The following is a 22,730-nucleotide window of genomic DNA, read 5'->3' on the forward strand; positions in this document are numbered from 1 at the left end:
TCAAGTTTTAACTCAAGATTATCACTTATAACTAACCAAGATCATTATCCTACTTTCATAAGCAAATCACCTCTTTCTTATACCAAAGATTCACTTATTACTACGATGATGGGGTGAGGATTGAGGCTCCATATCCGAGGAAACACGGCGATTCGAATCGATTAAACCCAGCTGGGGATTCAGTACCACACGACATATGTAGAACTTAATCTTGCATATGTCAACCTTTTCTATAGATCCTCCCATACAAGAACGGGTCCAGCGTCACCCGAGAGTACAGTACACCACCATCCTACAGCCAATCTAGATGTTTCCCGGTCATCTCAGATCCGTAAGGTGGGTACACGCTACTCTCGCCATCTCTCCACTCCCAGTACGCGGTTAGCCGTTCTCAAGTATCGGAATAGCTATAGGTAAGGCTTACCGCCGCATGTGGGCTGTACTCAAAGGTCTCAATCACAACAGGCCAATCAACGGTACGGTCCTTAATCGACTCAGTTGGAGACACTACTTTAAGACTCCATTCTTAAAGCAAGTCCACCGACCGGTCTCAAATTGAACATCATTAACTATAAGAGTATTCCACAACGACCCTTCGAACGTTCTCATTTGAAAACTTATCTAATAAGCAGGGCTAAGCATACTAAGCATTTTCATAAAGCAGGTATCAAGGTTAACATGGAAATCATCAAGGTAGATAATGCAGCAAATAGGATTCACTCAACTCCTATTCACCTAATGCATCATATTAACTCAAGTGATATAAATAACTTTATGAAAATACAAGGATAGGGTTTAATGTCCGGGGCTTGCCTTGACCGGAAGGGAAACTCGGCAACTCAACAACACTCGAAGAATCCACAAACTCGGAAGAAACCCACTGGGGATCAGATTCTTCCGGAGCGTATTCTATACGTAAAAGTGCATATGCATGATTATGATATACTCATGGCATGATAAAGACAGGTTACATGTTCTTGGATGATAACAACAAAATATGATTATCTTGAGTACAAACTACCTTCACGGTATAGAAACAACTAACTTAGCTACCCAAAAACATAGATTATTTCTAAACAAGTTTTATCATCTTTATTAAGCAATGTTGTGGACCTATCATAACACAAGGATCATTTACATGAATTAAACCATAACCAGGGAGCATATCATGCTAAGTAACCACTGGTTGCCAATAAATCCAAATATCACACAAAGCCTAAAGGAATAATTATTTCTATTTGTTTTATAATTATTTTTAAATAGCTTTATTAAGAGACAGAGCATACTTTATCAAACAGAGCTGAAATTATTCTTGAAGCTAGATAACAATAACATAAGTTCACATATTAAATTTCATGATTTTTGGATATACCTATGAATTATTAAAAATCATGGAAGGTTTATTCATTAATAAACAAAGGCAATTTATGTATACATGAAAATTATCAGAAAATCAAACCTAACATTTTTCTTAGACTCTATCCATTTTATGTAAGCTATACAAAAATTTTCACAATTTTTGGACCAGCAAAAGATTTATTATACAAAATCAAACATAACTCAAAAACTGCAGAAAAAGAAAAAGAAAACGCTACTGTGCCACTGCGGCCCAGAAGCTCGGCCCAGCTCGCGTGAAACTTGGCCCAGCCGGCCTTCCCCCGCGCGCGCTGGCAGTTTTGCAGAAAAGCCCTCGGCTTTCTTAGCAACCAACCCGCAGACCAGGCTACTATTCACATGAGTCTACGGCTTTGCAATCAAACTCCTCCCCTTTCTTATCTTTACAAACACGAGGTCCTCGACACTCCGGCCGTCCAGAGCGCGGCAGAGCGCGGTGGCGTGGGTTACGCCGGCCAACTCCGGTCACCCCGAGCCAAACGGAGACGAGCACAAGCACCAGCAAGCAACCCGCAACCGAACAAGCTAGCAAACTCGCACTCTACTGCTCTAGCGAGCTCTGGCCACGAGCGGCGGCGGACATGGCCGCGGCGGTGCTTACGCCGGTGGCTCTAGGCTAGTAGAGAAAGAATGGAGAGGTCAGGAAGCATTGACGTCTCACCCTGGGTGTGATGACGCAGAGAGAAGGAGCGGAGAACAGTCGGGGTTTGCTCGTCCACGCGACCAGTGACTCCGGCGGCGAGCTCCGACGAAGGAGACGATGTCCCGGCGACAGCTGTGAAGCAAAGAAGAAAAGAGCGAGCCGATGAGCATCACAAGGTCATGACGAAGCAAAGACGAGAGAAAGAGAGAGCAGAAAGTTGCCCGGATGGGCTGACCACGGAAGACTCGAGCTCGGCGGCGATTTACTCCGGCGAGGAGGAAAACGATGAATTCCGACGCTCAGGTGCGAAAGGGAGCAGAAAGGTGGGTTCTGGAGATGCGCAAGGAGGTGTCGATCATCGTGGATGGCTCAATTTGATGCGAGAAGGATCGAGCACGGCCAATTTGGATGAGGACGGGGTACTGCTCCTCGGTGCTCCGGTGGCGGAAAAGCAGTCGGTGCTCGCAGAAGAGAAGGGCACGTCGCGCCTCTGGTTGCCAGCAGCTGCTCCACATCGTCACGGACGTGAACACGCGCTAGGACAGGATGAAACGGCGGCTCACGCGCTGGCAACGCCGATCCCAGCTCGGCGGTCCACCGCCATGAACAGGGACCGAGCTTATCCCCCTCTTCCCCAAAATACCCTTTCTGTCTTTTTGTGGAATACAACCAAACTTTGAATAGAAGTCAAAATTTCATCAAAATAAAAGTTGTACAAAATTTTGTGAGCTACAAAACATCTTTAATGACCAAAGACAGATTTGAAATGGAAAGGGATGAATTTGAGCCAAACAGTTTGAAATTCAAGCTTAATTCCAAATTTTTGAATTGGGGCAAAACAGAATTTCAGAAATTACTTTTGATTTTATATAACAACTTGAAAAACTCCCAACATGAAAGTTATTCAACTTTTCAAGCCCTACAACTTTCATGTTGACCATTTTTCAAAATTCCAAACAGATTTTGAATTGGGGATTTAAGTTTGAAAAGGGGACACTTTCCGGAAATCTGTATTTTTAAAATTACTTTGGATTTTGTACTAAATCTTCAAAAACTCAAAACACCAAAGTTGTACATCTTAACAAGATCTACAACTTTGATTTTAAACTCAACTTCAAATTTTACTTGGTTTTTGAATTGCACAAAAGGGGGCAAATCTAAGGTTTTGAAAACTAGGGTTTCCCCCCCTAAGCCTTTCGGAAAAACTTTCACCCAAGGTTTTTAAACTCCAAAACAAGCATCCATACATAAAATAAACACACTTTACTTCCTAAACACATTCATCCAAAATAAACTTATTTTAGGTTAATGCATCAGGGTTTACTTAACAATAAACTATGAAATGCTCATGATGACATGTCATGTTTTAGTTCGCTTAACACGAGAGTGTTACAGCTCTTTCCCCCTTAAAGAAATCTCGTCCCGAGATTTAACTTGAAGGCTAACTAATGGAAAAAGAAGTTTATCAAACACTTCCAAAACCACCTTTACAAAAACAGGGGTAGATCATTACGCTATAGATTACAAGGATAAGACAGAAGAAAGAAACTCAGGAAAGCTTTCTAGGAGAAACTCTTCGGATTCCCACGTGGCTTCATCTTCGGTATGTTGATTCCATTGCACCTTGTAGTATTTGATAGTTCTTCTACGAGTGACTCGATCTTTTTGATCCAGAATCTTGATAGGATACTCTGAATATGTCAGATCAGGCTTTAACTCAATTTCTTCAACATGAATGATATGATCAGGCACTTGAAGACATTTCTTTAATTGAGAGACATGGAACACATTGTGAACTGATAACAACTGTGGTGGTAAATCTAGACGATATGCCACTTTTCCACACCTTTCAAGGATTTGATATGGACCTATATATCGAGGTGCCAATTTTCCTTTTACTCCAAAACGAGTGACTCCTTTCATAGGTGACACTTTGAGGTATACATAATCACCAACCTCAAAGCTAAGAGATCGACGTCTCTTATCAGCATAACTCTTTTGCCTGGACTGCGCTATCTTCATGTTATCTCGAATGATCTTGACCTTCTCTTCGGTTTCTTTGACTAAGTCAACCCCGAAGAGACTATGTTCTCCAGGTTCTGACCAATTCAAAGGTGTCCTGCACCTTCTGCCATATAGAGCTTCGAATGGTGCCATCTTAATGCTTTCTTGATAACTATTATTGTAAGAGAATTCTGCTAGTGGCAAACACTCATCCCATTTCTCTGAATAACTGAGCACACAAGATCTTAACATATCTTCTAAGATCTGATTGACTCTTTCAGTCTGACCTCCAGTCTGTGGATGATAAGCTGTACTATGCAAAAGTTTAGTACCCAAGGACTTATGTAGATGCTTCCAGAAAGCATTTACAAACTGTGTTCCTCTATCAGATACGATAGTCTTTGGAATACCATGTAAACTTACAATTCTGTTAAAGTATATCTTAGCATAGATGGAAGCTCGATACTTCTTTCTTACGGGAATGAAATGAGCTGATTTGGTCAGACGATCAACAATGACCCATATGGAATCAAACCCTTTCAATGTTCTAGGTAAACCCACTATGAAGTCCATACTGATGTCATCCCACTTCCAAGATGGAATTGGCAATGGTTGCAATTCTCCAGCAGACCTAAGATGAACTGCTTTCACTTTTTGACAAGTATCGCATCTAGCCACATAACTAGCAATTTCAAGCTTCATCTTAGTCCACCAGAATTTTTGTTTCAAATCGTGATACATCTTATTACTGCCTGGATGGATTGAAAGTCTTGTTGCATGAGCTTCATCAAGAATTTGTTTTCTGAGTTCAGGAACTTTTGGAACCACTAAACGATCCTTGAACCAAATCACTCCAGCTTCATCTATTCTGAACTTGGAATTCTGCTCAGACTGAATCTTTTCTTTCAAAAAGCTCATACCCTTATTTTCTTTCTGAGCTGTAATAATCTGATTTTTGATAGATGACTGAACTGTCATATTTGCAAGACTTCCTTGTGGAATTATTTCAAGACTTAACTTCTCAAATTCATAACACAAGGTAAGGTTTATCGGCTTAACTTCGAGACAATTGCAATGACTCTTTCGACTGAGTGCATCTGCCACTACATTGGCTTTGCCTGGGTGATAGTGTACCTCAATATCATAATCTTTTATCAGTTCTAACCATCTTCTCTGACGCATATTCAACTCTGACTGAGTAAAGATATATTTCAAACTCTTATGATCAGTGTATATGTGACAAGTATTACCCAACAGATAGTGTCGCCAAATCTTCAGAGCATGGACTACAGCTGCCAACTCTAGATCATGTGTTGGATAATGCTCTTCATGACGCTTAAGTTGTCGTGAAGCATATGCAATGACTCTGCCTTCTTGCATTAGTACACACCCAATGCCTTTGCCTGAAGCATCACAATACACATCAAAAGATTTTTCAATATCAGGTTGAGCTAGCACTGGTGCAGTGGTCAACAACTTTTTCAAAGTCCGAAAAGCTTCTTCACACTCGGATGACCACACAAACTTGGTATCATTCTTCAACAGTGTCGTCATTGGTTTAGAGATCTTGGAGAAGTCAGGGATAAACCTGCGATAATACCCTGCCAATCCTAAGAAACTCCGAACTTGATGTACTGAAATTGGCGACTTCCAGTCCAGAACTTCCTGAACTTTGCTTGGATCTACTGCAACACCTTCAGCTGACAGAACATGACCCAAAAATTGAACTTCATCTATCCAAAATTCACATTTGCTAAACTTAGCATATAACTGATGTTCTCTCAGGCGAGTCAACACTATCCTGAGATGCTCTTCATGCTCTTCTTTAGTTTTGGAATAGATGAGAATGTCATCAATGAATACCACCACGAACTTATCTAACTCTGGCATGAACACTGAATTCATCAGATACATAAAATGTGCTGGGGCATTTGTCAGACCAAAAGACATGACCAGATATTCGTACAAACCATATCTGGTAGTGAATGCTGTTTTCGGAACATCTTTTGGCTTGATCTTAATTTGATGATACCCCGATCTCAAGTCTATCTTTGAAAATACCTTAGCACCAGTTAGTTGATCAAAGAGAAGATCAATACGGGGCAAAGGATACTTATTCTTGATTGTTACCTCATTCAAAGGACGATAGTCTACACATAGCCTCAAGGTATGGTCCTTTTTCTTCACAAAGATTGCCGGACAACCTCACGGTGATGAACTAGGTCGAATAAAACCTTTATCCATCAATTCTTGCAACTGAGTTTTCAATTCTGCTAATTCTTTTGGTGGCATTCTATAAGCTCTTCTAGATATTGGTGCTGTCCCTGGCTTGAGCTCTATTTCAAACTCCACATCACGATCCGGTGGCAAACCAGGTAAATCTTCTGGAAACACATCAGGAAACTCACAGACCACTGGAATATCCTTGATTTCCTTAACAGAGATAGCACACACTTGCTCAACTGCTCTTTTAAGGGTAGGAAGATGGATAAGAAGTTGAGACTTGCTATTAGGTAAGTTGACCTTGATGGTTCTATTTAAGGTGTCTATAACTGCACCTCTCTGACTCATCCAGTTCATACCCAAGATCACATCTATACTTGGATCTTTTAACACTATCATGGATGTTGGAAATATATATCCACCCAAGTCTATTGGCACCTGATGTACCATTTCCTTAGTGCATAGTCGACCCCCAGGTGACTGTATAAAGAACTCATCTTTGGTTGCACCAATAGGTATATTATACTTTTCCGCAAATGCTTTATTCATGAAAGTATGTGATGCACCAGAATCAAAAAGTGTAAGCGCTGGGTGTTGGGCAACAGGGAACATACCAAGCATCACCGGTTCTCCCTCAGGTATAGCTTCAACTTGAGTATGGAAAACCCTTCCTGTTTTCTGAGTACCCTTACCCTTCTGCTGATTCTGGGCATGACCCTTGTTCTGATTTGCTTGCTGATTTCCCACTGGTCTTGGTGCATTGACATTTGGAACATTTTGCCTCGGATATGGACATTCACGAGAAAAATGTCCACTCTTCCCACAATTGTAGCAAGGGTTGTTTGCAGCTTGTGACATTGGCGGACGGATAGCAGGAACATTTGGCTGACGTTGAACATTGAATGGCATTGGCGGCCTTGCAAAATTCCTCTGCATATTCTGCTGCTGAGGTGGCTGATAAGGAGGACGAGAAGATGGTCGGAACTGTTGAGCTGGATGATATACAAGCCTCTGACGCTTCTTGTTGCCGCCAGATGATCCAGACCCTGAGACAAACCCCTTCTTCTTCTTAGCCTCCTTATGTTTGCGGTTCTTTTCTTCACTGGAGATAGCAATGTTCACTGCCTCATGATAAGATATATTGCCACACGATGCCATCATCAGCTGAAGCTTTGTATTCAAGCCTCTCATGAAACAATCCTTCTTCTTTTCATCAGTGTTGACTTGCTCAATTGCATATTGGGACAGATGATTAAACTTTCCAATATACTGTATGACTGAGTCATCCCCCTGACGGAGAGCTAAGAACTCTTCGAGCTTCATTTTCATAACTCCCTTGGGAATGTAATGAGCCCTGAAGGCTTCTTTGAATTCTCCCCAAGTGATTCGGTGGCGGGCTGGTTGAACAGCCAGTAAGTTTTCCCACCAAACTCCTGCTGCTCCTCTCAGCTGCTGAGCGGCGAAAGCTGGCTTCTGGGTTTCACTACAGTTGATGAGACTGAACTTTTGCTCCATAGTGCGAAGCCAATCCTCAGCTTCAAGAGGTTCATCAGCTTTTGTGAAAACTGGGGGACGAGTATCTGTGAAGTCAACATATGTGGTTTCCTCTCGGTTATGGCGACCACGGCCACGCTGACCAACATTCTGGTTTTGTGCTAACAGAGTTGTTGCATTGACCAATGCTGCAATTGCATCAGCCAAAGAGGGTGGAACTGGTGGTGCATTGGGAAAATCATCCCCACCCTGGGAAGAACTAGCTCCATGGTTGTTAGCAGACATCTGTTTAGAAACACATCACACTTCGATTAACATACTTACTTAAACATCATACATCATGGCTTACATAGCACAAACAGTTCATCTTATTTATCATACAAGTCCGCTCCTGGGCAGGACTTCCGAAACCACTATCTTACACTCTTCCCATACTAGAGGTTTTCTGACTAACTAAGTTACAAAGTCAGAAGATCACACTCGGTCATACTTCTTGCCTTCTCAACACCTAGTCGTCATCCATCTCCGACTCACTGGTGGTAACACCCTCATCTGGAGTGGGAGTTCCTGGCTCCTCTGCTTCATCCTCAGAAGTATCACTATCCACTTGGATGACAACTGGTCCTTCCTCTGCTGCTTCAGGAGCCTCGGGTGGATTGAGGGCATCCTGCAGCTGGTGCACTTCCTCATGGAGGGTGTTGGCATAGGCCTCAAGTGTGACCACATACCCAGCCATATGGTACAGCTGAACTTCCATATTGATGTTGTCAGTGAGCATCAGGCGCAGATCATCCTTCATAAGCCTGTAGGTCCTTGGCGAAGGAGGACCTCCGCTGGTGTCACTCCCGTTTTCGTCGCTGGAGTTGTCAGTGCTGCTGTCGCTGCTGTCGGAGGGTGGCGGATCCCTTGATGCCAACTGGTGCCTGGGGACACGACCTCCGGTGGACTTGCGAGCGGTTAGGCGGGTACGAGCCATCTGCCAAAATATTTTTATTTTGAATATTAGAACTATATATGTTCCAAGGTTAAAGGATAGAGTTTTACAATTAGATGGACATATTACTTCTAATTATTAACAACTTTAAGGAGGAAAGTTAATTACATGTTTTCAATGATGATGCATGAAACGTACTTACGAACAAAGCATACATCAAACAAATAATTAACTTTAACTTAGGCACTTGATATAAAAGTGCATAAACGTTCTTTTCATAAATAGGGCAATATTATAACATTATAAGCATCGTTCCTTGTATATAAATATCACCATAATTATACTAAGAACATATCCATTTAGATAGAAGGATAAGTCTAAAGAATGAACTGAGACAAGTTAGAAGCATAAGACAAGCTTAGAAGCAATTTGGACTCAAACTAATTTGAAATTTAGTTTGACTCAAAAGCTTTTGAAGTTTTCAAATTCGAATACTGCTATACTTTCTAAGGGAAACCTGCTCTGATACCAGCTGTGGCAGAACCTCCTGAATTAAGTGGCCCACATGCACACATCATTGTCCCAAAGACTTCTGATCGTCGTGCACGAGTTCCAAATGACTCAAGAAGTCTGTCGGGTGTCCTCGGGATACCCGAATCATCCACGTAACATTCTTTTCAGGAATTCCCTCATCAAGCATCACAGTATTACAACATTTCATAGATAAGAGAAATCAGAGTAAAAGCGGAAAGGTTACATAACATAGATTGAAACTTAAGTTCAAGGTTTACAAACCATAAGTATTTAATACATAAAAGCTTCGGAACTTTATTATTACATAAACCATAGATTCACACAACAACTTTTACTTGCCCAAGGTCACACATCAGAAACCTCATCGTCACTTTCCTCCACAAGAGTAAAGTAACCATGATCATCAAAAGGATTATCAAGAGATTCACCTGCAACAGGGGTTAATAAAACCCTGAGTACAAAAGTACTCAACAAGACTTAACCGACTATAAAAGAGGTGGAGACTCAGGTATGCAGGCTATAGGGATTCAAGGTAAAGCTTTATCAAGATCAAGTATTTCTTTTGCATAAAAGCTTACTAAGAGTAAAGCCTACTTTCAAGTTTTAACTCAAGATTATCACTTATAACTAACCAAGATCATTATCCTACTTTCATAAGCAAATCACCTCTTTCTTATACCAAAGATTCACTTATTACTACGATGATGGGGTGAGGATTGAGGCTCCATATCTGAGGAAACACGGCGATTCGAATCGATTAAACCCAGCTGGGGATTCAGTACCACACGACATATGTAGAACTTAATCTTGCATATGTCAACCTTTTCTATAGATCCTCCCATACAAGAACGGGTCCAGCGTCACCCGAGAGTACAGTACACCACCATCCTACAGCCAATCTAGATGTTTCCCGGTCATCTCAGATCCGTAAGGTGGGTACACGCTACTCTCGCCATCTCTCCACTCCCAGTACGCGGTTAGCCGTTCTCAAGTATCGGAATAGCTATAGGTAAGGCTTACCGCCGCATGTGGGCTGTACTCAAAGGTCTCAATCACAACAGGCCAATCAACGGTACGGTCCTTAATCGACTCAGTTGGAGACACTACTTTAAGACTCCATTCTTAAAGCAAGTCCACCGACCGGTCTCAAATTGAACATCATTAACTATAAGAGTATTCCACAACGACCCTTCGAACGTTCTCATTTGAAAACTTATCTAATAAGCAGGGCTAAGCATACTAAGCATTTTCATAAAGCAGGTATCAAGGTTAACATGGAAATCATCAAGGTAGATAATGCAGCAAATAGGATTCACTCAACTCCTATTCACCTAATGCATCATATTAACTCAAGTGATATAAATAACTTTATGAAAATACAAGGATAGGGTTTAATGTCCGGGGCTTGCCTTGACCGGAAGGGAAGCTCGGCAACTCAACAACACTCGAAGAATCCACAAACTCGGAAGAAACCCACTGGGGATCAGATTCTTCTGGAGCGTATTCTATACGTAAAAGTGCATATGCATGATTATGATATACTCATGGCATGATAAAGACAGGTTACATGTTCTTGGATGATAACAACAAAATATGATTATCTTGAGTACAAACTACCTTCACGGTATAGAAACAACTAACTTAGCTACCCAAAAACATAGATTATTTCTAAACAAGTTTTATCATCTTTATTAAGCAATGTTGTGGACCTATCATAACACAAGGATCATTTACATGAATTAAACCATAACCAGGGAGCATATCATGCTAAGTAACCACTGGTTGCCAATAAATCCAAATATCACACAAAGCCTAAAGGAATAATTATTTCTATTTGTTTTATAATTATTTTTAAATAGCTTTATTAAGAGACAGAGCATACTTTATCAAACAGAGCTGAAATTATTCTTGAAGCTAGATAACAATAACATAAGTTCACATATTAAATTTCATGATTTTTGGATATACCTATGAATTATTAAAAATCATGGAAGGTTTATTCATTAATAAACAAAGGCAATTTATGTATACATGAAAATTATCAGAAAATCAAACCTAACATTTTTCTTAGACTCTATCCATTTTATGTAAGCTATACAAAAATTTTCACAATTTTTGGACCAGCAAAAGATTTATTATACAAAATCAAACATAACTCAAAAACTGCAGAAAAAGAAAAAGAAAACGCTACTGTGCCACTGCGGCCCAGAAGCTCGGCCCAGCTCGCGTGAAACTTGGCCCAGCCGGCCTTCCCCCGCGCGCGCTGGCAGTTTTGCAGAAAAGCCCTCGGCTTTCTTAGCAACCAACCCGCAGACCAGGCTACTATTCACATGAGTCTACGGCTTTGCAATCAAACTCCTCCCCTTTCTTATCTTTACAAACACGAGGTCCTCGACACTCCGGCCGTCCAGAGCGCGGCAGAGCGCGGTGGCGTGGGTTACGCCGGCCAACTCCGGTCACCCCGAGCCAAACGGAGACGAGCACAAGCACCAGCAAGCAACCCGCAACCGAACAAGCTAGCAAACTCGCACTCTACTGCTCTAGCGAGCTCTGGCCACGAGCGGCGGCGGACATGGCCGCGGCGGTGCTTACGCCGGTGGCTCTAGGCTAGTAGAGAAAGAATGGAGAGGTCAGGAAGCATTGACGTCTCACCCTGGGTGTGATGACGCAGAGAGAAGGAGCGGAGAACAGTCGGGGTTTGCTCGTCCACGCGACCAGTGACTCCGGCGGCGAGCTCCGACGAAGGAGACGATGTCCCGGCGACAGCTGTGAAGCAAAGAAGAAAAGAGCGAGCCGATGAGCATCACAAGGTCATGACGAAGCAAAGACGAGAGAAAGAGAGAGCAGAAAGTTGCCCGGATGGGCTGACCACGGAAGACTCGAGCTCGGCGGCGATTTACTCCGGCGAGGAGGAAAACGATGAATTCCGACGCTCAGGTGCGAAAGGGAGCAGAAAGGTGGGTTCTGGAGATGCGCAAGGAGGTGTCGATCATCGTGGATGGCTCAATTTGATGCGAGAAGGATCGAGCACGGCCAATTTGGATGAGGACGGGGTACTGCTCCTCGGTGCTCCGGTGGCGGAAAAGCAGTCGGTGCTCGCAGAAGAGAAGGGCACGTCGCGCCTCTGGTTGCCAGCAGCTGCTCCACATCGTCACGGACGTGAACACGCGCTAGGACGGGATGAAACGGCGGCTCACGCGCTGGCAACGCCGATCCCAGCTCGGCGGTCCACCGCCATGAACAGGGACCGAGCTTATCCCCCTCTTCCCCAAAATACCCTTTCTGTCTTTTTGTGGAATACAACCAAACTTTGAATAGAAGTCAAAATTTCATCAAAATAAAAGTTGTACAAAATTTTGTGAGCTACAAAACATCTTTAATGACCAAAGACAGATTTGAAATGGAAAGGGATGAATTTGAGCCAAACAGTTTGAAATTCAAGCTTAATTCCAAATTTTTGAATTGGGGCAAAACAGAATTTCAGAAATTACTTTTGATTTTATATAACAACTTGAAAAACTCCCAACATGAAAGTTATTCAACTTTTCAAGCCCTACAACTTTCATGTTGACCATTTTTCAAAATTCCAAACAGATTTTGAATTGGGGATTTAAGTTTGAAAAGGGGACACTTTCCGGAAATCTGTATTTTTAAAATTACTTTGGATTTTGTACTAAATCTTCAAAAACTCAAAACACCAAAGTTGTACATCTTAACAAGATCTACAACTTTGATTTTAAACTCAACTTCAAATTTTACTTGGTTTTTGAATTGCACAAAAGGGGGCAAATCTAAGGTTTTGAAAACTAGGGTTTCCCCCCCTAAGCCTTTCGGAAAAACTTTCACCCAAGGTTTTTAAACTCCAAAACAAGCATCCATACATAAAATAAACACACTTTACTTCCTAAACACATTCATCCAAAATAAACTTATTTTAGGTTAATGCATCAGGGTTTACTTAACAATAAACTATGAAATGCTCATGATGACATGTCATGTTTTAGTTCGCTTAACACGAGAGTGTTACAGTAACTAAACAGGGCCTAACTAGGACCTTTGTTAGATTTCTCACGATTATATGTTTTTTTTTGAAGAGATAAAGATATATAGAGTACTTGTGAAACGAACCCGAGAATGATTCTTCAGGCTGTCGTATTGATTCCTTGAGATAGATAATGAACTAATAGCTACCTTTGTTTATCCTTCAATTCAAAATTAATCTTCTTTGTCGTCTGAGTTCATGACTGACAGAAGAGGGAAGTAATAACCTACCTGGCTTGGATGTTTGAGTCCAAAATCCAAATGAAAAATTAAACAGGATATTTGGTTCACAATTTATGTCAAGATAAAATAGGGGGACAATAGCTTCGAGTTCAGATGACCAAAAGCTTCATATAGCTTATCCTGCTGCCTAACCTTCTCTAGCCACCAAACAAAGGCGCTTGGACCTGCCACTGCCGCTCTAGACTAGTAGGAGTGTACTAGCAATAAGTTTGCAAGTGTATATAATCCGATGGATGATTGATGTACAGGTCCGTCCATCCGACCACCCCACTACAAGGCTACAAGTGTGAAATGTGATTGATGGAGCTTTCTATAACTCCATGCATGGCCGTATAAACCTAATCACAAAAGGGCATCCGTACGTCGACGAGGGTTACCGGCAAAGCAAAGATTAAGCTCGAGATGCCATCATGTAATCCATTCTCGGCACAGCTGGCGCCCATGCACTTGAGTCTTGAGAGTTGAGCCTGTTCACACTGCACAGAGCCACAGACGTCACACTGCACAGAGCCACAGACGTGTCGGCCTGAGGCACTTGCTGATTCCATGGGCCACGAGAGTGTTTTTTTTTTTAAAAAAAAAAATTAACTACGACGCCCATGGGGTTGAGAGCAGCTCCAGGGGCCCAACTCCAATGTACCAGGGCTGATCCATCACACAGGCCCAAATACGTGTATTGGGCTAGAAGCACCCGGGCCCGGCTGCTTAGCCATGGCGGTGCGAGAGACGTGTCCGTTTCCCCATCTTTCTATACCCGCATTGGGCCTTGCCCCGGCGTCTTCGCCTGCCCCCACACATCCGCAGGTTTTCGGCCATCGGGCGCTCCTCCTCTCCGTTTTCGCGAAGCAGCTCGGCACCCGCAGCCCGCTGGCGAGATTCCCGGAGGAGCAGGAAGGGGAGCAGCAGCCGTCGGAACACCCGCAGGAGAGAATCCAGGAGGAGCAGGAAGGGGAGCAGCAGCCGTCGGGGGGAAGAAGAAGAAGATGTCGTACCTGCTGCCGCATCTCCACTCGGGGTGGGCGGTGGACCAGGCCATCCTCGCCGAGGAGGAGCGCCTCGTCATCATCCGCTTCGGCCACGACTGGGACGAGACCTGCATGCAGGTATCCAGCAACATCCTAACCCTAGAGTTCTGACCATCCTTGATCTGTGACTATGCGATGCGATGCGATGCGATTCTCTTGCGTATGATTTCTGTTTGTTCTACTTTGGCGTTGAGGGGGCGATGGGGGTTGTGCGGTTATTGAATTCGTGGAGGTGGAGGCTGTGCGTAATTCAGGAAATTGGGGGGGGGGGGGGGTCAGGATTTGTTCCCGTGGGCGTTGCTGTAGGCTGTTGGAGACTTCGAGTTCAGGAGTCAAGGTCTCTGATTACTTATGCTATAGGTGAACTGTAACAGTTTTGCTGCTTTAGTTTCTGCAATCCGTGCTGCTTTCATGTTAACTCGAACGTTGGGCGCCCTGCCATGTTCATCTGACCAAACTTATAAGTACTAAACTATGTGACCAAAATTTAGCGTTTTTAATAAATAAAAGGCTGAACTGTTTTGAAACACAGGCTCCAATTTGAAGACCTCGCTTTAGTGTCCCAGTGATTTCTCTCGGCATCTCCATCACTGCATATAGCTCTTTCCCTGAAAACACACAACATTTTGACAGTTCCATAAGCACATTTGTAGCATGTTTACTAATAATCCATAAAGGTGCCACAGATTCAAAAGTGCTGACCGAAATCCATTTCCATCATTTCAGAAATCTCTTTCTGAATATAAGATGACACACATCAATCTAAAAACAGGTGAGTTATCCAACTGTTTTCTGCTCATTACAGAATACAAGCAGGTGAGGTCACTCATAGGTCTTCTAGCTAACTTATTTCTTATATAAGCAGTATATTGTTAGACAGTAACCATAACAAAACCCCAGGATTTGGAAATCTTACTAACAAACAGGAGTTGCAAATCAATAGATTAAAAAAAATACAGCAGTTCTAGCTGATTATTGATATTCTGCTAGTTGGTCTGGATTTCGTGATGCAAGAATACAAGTCTGAAAGACTGGCCATTTGACACATACGGAATATATAGAGAAGTACAATAGTTATGTGTTCACTAAATCTTCTGAGGTCAAATCAACTGCTAACAGTTCCCTAACCTAACTAAAAGGGCAGTTGGTTCGTAGAAACTAACTCCTGAATACTACTCCAAGAAGAACCAGATGGCTGCGCTTTCACATACACAACCAATTCATTAACCAATCCACCAGATTTCACATGCACAGACCTCATGAACAACTGTTTGTTCTTAGAGTCTGCTACCATCAGGTTCTCAAAAAATCATGGCCAACTATCATTTTTTTTCTTGTTGACATTGTTGTGCCGGAATGAAGTGTCACCGGCCTTGATAATGAAGTGGTTTATTCCTTTTACTTGTCATTGTCAATACAGTCAACTGGACTATAAATATTGCAATAGTTTTTTACTATGTGTGCAGTCTTTCTTCCATCACCTAAGCTTCTGTGTCGATATTATCCATATTTATTTGCTTCAGAGTTCATATTCCTAATGGAAGAATTGATGAACTTAGTCAGTCCACTCAATGTATGTAATTATACTATTGCAGTTTGCTACAATGTAGTGGGTAATTTTGTGACACATGTGTTTTATACATCACTAGGTAGCGTGCCCGTGCGTTGCTACGGGATAACTAAATTTTTATAATAAAGAAAACACGGATCGCACGATAAAATAACAATATTATGAAATTAAATATTAAATAAGTGTTTGCTAATGTGACAAGGTAATTATTGAAGAAAGAGAGTAAAAATCATAGAAACTGAGACTAAGTTAGAAACCATACCTATACAAGAACCAAGACATAAAGGAATATGATTGGTAGAGAATGAAAAGAGAATATCCATTAGGACTATGGTTTCTATATGTAGTATCTATGAAAAATAATAGGTATAGAAACTACATGTAAAGTTCGGAGACAAAGTGCCTGCATTCCCAAATAGTCATGATATTCAGATAAAGCTGCAAAATATACCTGCACAACCAATGAGCATCAACCCATTTGATGATAATGCAAAGAAATTTCTTCGGAGTCCAACAATCTGCCAAGTTTATCACCCAAATCACATTTCTAAACCTGAAACAAAACAAAGCACAAAATCAATGTACATAGTAGCCAACTAAGGAGCCTAATAAATTTAGATACGCAAAATAACAGATGTATATTGATTCTTGTCCTGATTGCTAGAGTGTTAAGAGTATAAAAAATAGTTGATTAAAAATAGTGGATCAAATCAATAGATTGTACAATAAGCAACATAGGATCTATAGAACAAAAGAAAATAAATTAGCATGTATGATGGAAAAGATAGTATCCATTATAATATGATAAGTATAAGCAACTGTTGTTTTACAACAAATTTGGAGATCTGTATGCAGTAAATATGAAATAAGCAAGTCTAAAATCATAATAAGTTTTGTTCCAGATGTTCTTTGATCTCCAAATATAACATGTAGTCCTTTACGATAGCAAAAAAAATGTTTATCTAAAACACACTTTGGTAGCTTGTTTGCTTCTTAGGAGAAATCTCGCACATATGCACATAGAAAGAGTAAGCATCAAGTCAACAGGAGCACGCGTAATTTACAAAAAAACAGGGGCAGGTGAAGAAATTCCTTACTCCTTGGATTCGAGAGAGCAGATCCTGGAAAACCCAAGGCACAATCAGTATACTCAGAGCCACTGTCAACCATGGCATCTATGGACAGCTTGCTGGGCAGTGGCATGGATAGGACCAAGAGCAGAATGGTTACAGGTGTTCAGCTTGGTGTAGGTGATCGATCGTGTAGCACAAGCTTTGAGAAACTTTTGGCCTGAACAACCTCAAGAACCTGCAGATGGCAATATGGCATAGCTAAGCTGCAAAGACTTTCATATCACAAGGTAACATAACATGCAAGAAATAACATATCTGGTTGATATAAACATGCAAGGTAGCATAACATATGTATATTGGAGCTTGTGAGTATTAGGATGGAATCTCCTAGACCTTGTTAGTATTGTTAAGAACCTTAACCTAATGGACTATGACACTAAAGCTTAAGCAAGTATAGCAATGAGCAATGTCATGTTTGTTTCAGCTAGGGATTCTGAAAAATAGCTTGTGGATTGTGAAAAGCTCTGGATCATAGGGCTGTTTGATTGTGTGCCCACCACTTGAAGCAGTCTGTAACAAGTGGCATTGTAGGTAATTACACGTCACAAACTCACAATACATGAAAAGCAGGGTAGGACCAACTTCTTCAATTGTTACAATCCAACGACCTAGGTTATGGAAATTGGAGTCACAAGCTGCCTGTTTATTTAAGCTTCAAATTGTAAAAGGTACAATCCAAAATTCAAAGCTCAAACACATGTTGTAATGCCCTGCATTACCTTAACATATCGATGATACCATGGACCATCTAACAAGGTGCTAACACGATGAAGGCAGCAAGACTGACCTTGCAGTGAAGTCCTAAGGGGCTCTACAAACTCTGAAAACTCCATCTCATCAAGCACCTTGAGGACATCATCAGCGTTGATATGGTCTGCCTCTCTGATTCCTTGCACATATCATTGGCACTGCAGACAAAATCATCATCATACTATTATCTCGGATACCTTAATAAGGAAGAGCTAATTATACTAAGTTGGAAGACCATTTTCCAACTGAAATGATCGAGAGCCTCCATGTTAGAATACACAAGAAGTTAGATTTCACAGATTCCCCTTTCCATACCCCTCTCTACTTAAAATGAGCAGAGATTGCTATCGGACACAAAAACTCGTTGTCAGTTACTCTACCATAGTAAAATGCATCACATGTGTTACTTGGAGCTTTGATTGATGGTAGCATCTACAATTTTGCACAAAATACCCAGGATTCGATTGGATAAAATATGTTGTACGTCACTATTGTTCCACAAAATGGTATTATCAGCCTATCAGATTACTGGCATTCTCTTCCAAGTTCCAAATCTGAATGCAACCTGCAATAGAGGATACAGTAAATGGGGGCGACATGGATCTAAATCAGAGGGATTGGGATGTTACAGACGTGGTGGAGAGATAGTGGATGAAGATGCACGCACTCACGGTGAACGCAGCCATGGTGTCCTTATTGACAATGACCTCGGCTCCTTGCCTCTTTTCCTGCTAGCGAAGGTGGACCTGGGCGGCAGCTTGTCCATCTCCGCCTCAGTCAACACGGCCGCAGGTGCCACCGGCACCGGAGCGAGATCCTCTTGTGTGGCTTCGGACGGCTGCGGCTCCCCCTTCCAGGCTGTGGTGGTGAGGAATGAGGAGGCTGTGTGAAGCAGAAACCACAAACCCTAGCAAAATCCATGGTCCTTCCCACTCTCTTTTGCACTGAGGGACGGAGAGCGAGCGGGGGCGGGGTCATGCTGTGAGCACGGCGCCGCCTGCCGTGGGAGACTTTTGTTGGGCGAAGGCATCGTCGTCTGGGATTGGGGGAGAAGATCGCGCGCTGGCTGGAGGGTCGGGTGGGATTGGGCTTCCATTCTTACCTCCCTTGCGCACGAGCGAGAGGCAGGGATCGCAGGGGCGAGGCAGATCGATGGCGTGATTGCGGGATCGCAGTCTAGCGAGAGAGGAAAGTTGCGCCTGAGATCGCAAGGGGGAGGGCCTCGCGGCGACCCCAAACGAATGTCGCACGAAGAAACAATCTTAGTTTCTCTCTTTTTAGTTGTAGGAGATAAACAAGCTATTATTTGATACGATTATTGCAAAGATACACTTCCATGAAATTGGATTATTAATCAATGACTTGTCATGTATCCATTTCTCTCTTTCTACGTTTGTTTATAGTAGGTATATTAGATTTTGCAACCAGTGCTGCCTTTATGTTAATTACTAATCAGTGAGCATGAGTAGGGGTTGCTTAGGTTAGGGTAATGCTGATGGTAACCAGGGTTATAGACAGCTCTGCTTGGTCGATTAAAACATGTGGGAGGGCCATTTGTTTATGATCTCTAAACTCGCCATTTAGCGCCTGGCATCGCCCTCCCTGCTTGGCTATACTCTATCGTATCAATAAAGTGTAAGATGGTACTATCTTTTGGTTTTCTGTTCGTAGGGGAAGATTGTAAGTAAGTCTGTCCTTTTATCAGGTAAATAAAGATTTTATTCCACATAAGGTTTTGATAAACTACTTAACCTTAGTTTTGAAGCCTTTTGTGATGAAACTGAATTGGTGCAATTGTTTGTACTGGTTGCTTTCTTGCTTGTGGTATGTGGAAACAATAAAGAGTTAGGTGTGTTTTAGTGTATTGACTCCAGGATTCTACAATTCTGCTTACTTTTGTAAATACTGCATAAGAGAATTATGAACTGCACCAGTCCACATTTAAAGTCTCTAAAATGCTTGGTCCTCATGTCGATTAGTGAGGAGACAAATAAATACTCAAGGTTTGGGTATCTCATAACAATATTACCAGTTTGCTACTTGGCTGATTAAATTATAAACTGTTTGTTTATTGGCCTGGTTTGTACAGCATTGCATGTTACAGTTATGTTCAGTTGATTCTTTTGTAAATTTGGAACAGAAGTGGTTAGGGTGTTTTCTTTGTTAGGTGACATAGTACATCTGTCCACTCATGTTGCGAGCGCAAGCGACAACTTCAGTGCTTGATTTTTGCTATTCATGGCTCAATGAAATTGAGGTGAAGTAGCCTTGATCTTTTCATTGATGCTTTCTAAAAACCATGTTCATGGCACTTGCCCTTTTTTAAATTCTCACTTGGACATATATTTTGGTTCCGCACTAATTTAGCACTGTTGTGTGTTTTGACTTCATTCTGACTCGCTCTTGTTAATGTTTAGATGGATGAAGTGCTGGCAGCAGTAGCTGAGACCATAAAGAACTTTGCAGTCATCTACCTTGTTGACATCACAGAGGTCCCTGATTTCAACACTATGTACGAGCTGTATGACCCTTCTACGGTGATGTTCTTCTTCCGGAACAAGCACATCATGATTGATCTTGGGACAGGAAACAACAACAAGATCAACTGGGCCCTGAAGGACAAGCAAGAGTTCATCGACATCGTGGAGACTGTTTACAGGGGCGCCCGGAAAGGCCGTGGTCTGGTGATTGCTCCAAAGGACTACTCCACAAAGTACCGTTACTAAGAAGTGAAGCATTCACGCGGAGCAGCAGCTGCTGTTTGCTAGCCTAGTATGTTCCCCTTATGCAATCTATTAGGGGATGTTTACTCAGACAGTCAGTTCGACTGGCAATGCTTAACTGTATCTTGGCATGCCCTAGTATATTCAAGTTGCTGGCGTTAACTATATCTTGGCATGCCAAAGTGATCTTGTGAAGTTGTGATTTGAGGTGATTGCTGGAGTACCCCCCCCCAAAAAAAAAAGGATTTGCGTTCTCCCTCCCTTTGGAATGGCTATATGTTTACTAATGAGAAACAGTTACATGTTTGGAACGTGGGAACTGTGCTTTGCTATTTTGTATGAACGAGTGCCCCTCAATCTGTAAGTCCAATATAAATTGAGCTCTTTTTGATGGTGCCCACTGCCCAGGATATGCAGAAGCTTTGCTTGACCGCGTCCAGCTGTGTGATTCTAGGAACCATGCAACAGTCTTTTTCATGGCTATTTTTTATGTCGTGGTGCCGGTCCGATCCAAATATATAGGTTATCTCATGCCACCCATCGTGCCAAGTTCTTAGACAGTTATGGCTCCAATTTTTTCGTAGCGTAGCATATTTTGAGCCGTTGAGCCGTGTGTACCATGAATAGATGAGCTTCCGGCTTCATTTGTACTACGTATCAAAGGGATTTGTACAGAAGTTAAATCATTTTGTTTTCTGATGCATGCATCGCACGTGTGCTGTTAAGAGGAGAATAGTTTTAGCTGAACTGCTGCCTCCAGTTCGTGGGGTTATTAAGCGAGCATGGACGCTGGTGTCCTGGAGGATTAACTGGGACGTGAACTGATAATCATCACTGGGGCCCGGCCCGGGGGCGTGTACGTGCCAGTCAAACAAACGTAGCATTGATCGGAATCGGACCACGTATAATTGGAGGGCCATCCTCCTCATGGCTCATGATGATGCCTTTTGAGACGGCAGCTCCGTGTTGGAACGTTCCTTGCCCGGGGACTTCTTCACATATAGATCTCTCTCCATGATTGCTTCGTATTGTCTAGGTACATGCATGCACGCGTGAGCAATCACGGTCCACTGTCGTCCCATCACAGCGCCAGCTGGATGCCTCTATATGAAATCATACTACTATATGCTAGCGACTAGTGAAACGAACCTGAACGATTCTTCAGGCTGTAGTATTGATTTCTTTTGTGAGATAGATAATGAACGAATAGCTACCGTTGTTTATCCCCCCAAATCAAAATTAATCAATCTTCTCTGTCGGCTGAGTTCATGACTGACAGAAGAGCGAATGGAGTAACCTGGGCTTGGATGTGTCCGAGTCCAAAATCCAAATGAAAAACAGGATATTTGGTGACAATATGTCTTGTCAAGATAAAATATGGGGACAATTAGGGATGCAAATGGGTACCCAAACCCAATGGTTTTTTTATCAGCTAACTAATTACGGCCAAATGACATTCTCTAGCTCATTTTTCCACTTCCCTCAAACTGTGAAAATGTTATTCTAGTTCATTTGGTCATTTTTTGGATCGACTCAATGAGCTAGAGTAGTTCGAACTTGCATCCCTAGGGACAATAGATTCCGAGTTCAGTTCAGATGACCAGAAGCTAATTAACTTCTCTAGCCACCGTACCAAACAAAGGCGCTTGGACCTGCCACAGCCGCTAGCTCTAGATTAGTAGTAGGAGTGTACTAGCAAGTCTGCAAACTAGTATATATAATCCGATCGATGATTGATGTCTAGGCCCATCCATCCGACCATCCCCTACAAAGCAGGCTACAAGTGTGAAGTGCTAGGGTACCGAGTGCGTTTGGTTCGATGTGCCGATAGCTCCATGCCTCCATGCACCATGCATGGCTGGATAGCCTAATCACCAAAGGCATGCATCCGTCGACAAGGGTTACCGGCAAAGCAAAGATTAAGCTCGAGAGGCCATCATGTAAATGTAATGTAATCCATTCCCGGCACAGCTGGCGCTCATGCACTGAGCCTGTTCACACTGCAAGAGAGCCACAGA

The 22,730-nt window shown here is 42.4% G+C and overlaps 1 protein-coding gene across 1 annotated transcript; it reads left to right on the forward strand.

The window, feature by feature from the left end:
* On the forward strand, positions 14,279-21,104 carry LOC8065492 (thioredoxin-like protein YLS8). The gene is made up of 2 exons (XM_002436681.2): positions 14,279-14,614; positions 20,407-21,104. The coding sequence occupies exons 1-2, from the start codon at positions 14,495-14,497 to the stop codon at positions 20,713-20,715; spliced, it is 429 nt and encodes a 142-aa protein (XP_002436726.1). The 5' UTR covers positions 14,279-14,494; the 3' UTR covers positions 20,716-21,104.

The sequence above is a fragment of the Sorghum bicolor genome, chromosome 10 (assembly GCF_000003195.3).
Source record: "Sorghum bicolor cultivar BTx623 chromosome 10, Sorghum_bicolor_NCBIv3, whole genome shotgun sequence".
NCBI lineage: Eukaryota > Viridiplantae > Streptophyta > Magnoliopsida > Poales > Poaceae > Sorghum > Sorghum bicolor.